Raw genomic sequence first — 1,802 nt, forward strand, 5'->3', positions numbered from 1 at the left:
GGAGTTCAGACGTGTGCTCTTCCGATCTAATTTTAAACTAAAATAACTCTTATAATTCGTAAAATAATTTCGTTATATCATACATCGTTGTATTCGTTAAAAAGAACGCTACAACTTTTATATTAAAATTGTCACGTTACCATGCAAAAATTAATGTGTTCATGTCTTTCCGCTCTCTAACAGATAATATTTCTAAGTGATCACTGCATGCTTACAATAAGATTTAGTCAGAGCTGTTTAATTTAATATATTTATTAGGTCTATCTCTATTAGTTTACGAGATAAAAAGGGGTGGCCACTTATACGGAAACACCTTGTATATATTTTTAATATATATATATCTGCTCCCTTGCACGTTAACATTTCATTCACTCTCAATGCGTTCACAAAATTAAAAGTATCAATATAAAAAATTGTATTTGATTATTTTTTTTATTAATAAACTAGTAATTGCTAGTTTGTTTTCACATATAAATATAGTGAACATATTACCCTCCGTATCCAAAATTTCTACATATTAATAGTAGTATTAAATAACTTCAAGTATTAAAGGTACAGTATACAAAATTATATTCAAATAAATATTTCAAGAGTTTCTTTTTATCAATAATATCAAAGTCAAAAACTTAATAGATCTGCATGTGTTTTGAACTCCTCTTGGATTCTTCTTTCGATTCCTGGCAATGTTATATTATTTGGAGTTATATTAAAACTAACATATATTGGTTTTCCAAACTTCATGCTTAATCTCTTAGCCATATTCATGGATGTTGCATCCGAAAACGAACCCATGATCTTGGTCGAAATGGGCTGTCTCTCAAGATTTGATGTGAGAGCAAAGGATAGATCTCCCATGCTGCCATTAGTGAAATCCCCAATCCACAGATACAAGCAATCTTCCATCTTTATTACTTGACAATTAATATTAATATCACTGATTTTAGCAACAAAATTGTGAAATTTGAAGGTGCATGGTAGTAAGTTCACTTCAGATTTTTTCTCAGCTGTACTTGCCATCCTTTTATTTTGGTTGCTTCACCTACAATTAATCATGTCACCTATAATTAACTTTTAAGCTAAATTATAAAAATATAAAATTAAAAAACAAAAAGCATAAATAAGTAAGCATAGTAGAACAATACACATTATATATTGATATGTTAATATACCATAAAATTATATACTCTGAAAAAATAACATTCTTTATAAATTTAAATTTGTTAACTATATTAATAAATTTCTTTTGTAATTATTTAGTTTAGTCTTCGTTATCTTCAATATCGATAAAATTATACTTATTTGACACATTTATATTTTCTAACCTAAACAGTCAACATTAATGATTAATATGTCGCTTTATGCGGAAGTGCGACTTTTTTTCTATTAGATTCTTTCATTTCGCACAAAAACGCGTCGAATGAACATAATTTCAATATTGAAGTTGAGGAGAGCTAAAATTACAAACAATTGAGAAGGTTATAAATAATTACCAAATATTTAGTTAATCTTCTTTTCTTTCTCTCTCTCTCTCTCTCTCTCTCTCTCTCTCTCTATCTCTGCCAAATCTTATATTCGTAGTATTTTCCAATTATTTAACACATCTTAACACAAACGTATAAAGAATGTATTAAAGTGCCGTGTTTTGCATGACTTCAATTATGTTAATTGTGTATACCATACCAGAGAGGATCCTGAGAGCGGCCATGCCCGCGATTTAGCTGGGACGGGCGATTGAGCTGGTTTCAGCGCCTCTATGTCCACAAAACGTGGACATTGAACTACATAACCAATGTCCACGAAAT

The 1,802-nt window shown here is 29.6% G+C and overlaps 1 protein-coding gene across 2 annotated transcripts; it reads right to left on the reverse strand.

Moving 5' to 3' along the window:
• Nucleotides 1–413: 413 nt before the first annotated feature.
• Nucleotides 414–1,710, reverse strand: LOC105461391 (proteasome assembly chaperone 4-like). 2 transcript variants are annotated; one of them, XM_011707886.1, is made up of 3 exons: nt 1,491–1,710; nt 789–1,039; nt 414–677 (listed from the first exon to the last, which is right to left on the reverse strand). In XM_011707886.1, exons 2-3 carry the CDS (start codon nt 1,015–1,017, stop codon nt 619–621), a joined length of 288 nt encoding a protein of 95 aa, XP_011706188.1. In that variant the 5' UTR covers nt 1,018–1,039; nt 1,491–1,710; the 3' UTR covers nt 414–618. The 2 variants fall into 2 exon arrangements, with proteins under 2 accessions (XP_011706188.1, XP_011706187.1); XM_011707885.1 differs by having other exon boundaries at nt 414–1,039; nt 1,491–1,709.
• Between the last annotated feature and the right edge of the window lie 92 nt (nt 1,711–1,802).

Source organism: Wasmannia auropunctata, unplaced genomic scaffold (genome assembly GCF_000956235.1).
Source record: "Wasmannia auropunctata unplaced genomic scaffold, wasmannia.A_1.0 LD289784.1, whole genome shotgun sequence".
Classification (NCBI taxonomy): domain Eukaryota; kingdom Metazoa; phylum Arthropoda; class Insecta; order Hymenoptera; family Formicidae; genus Wasmannia; species Wasmannia auropunctata.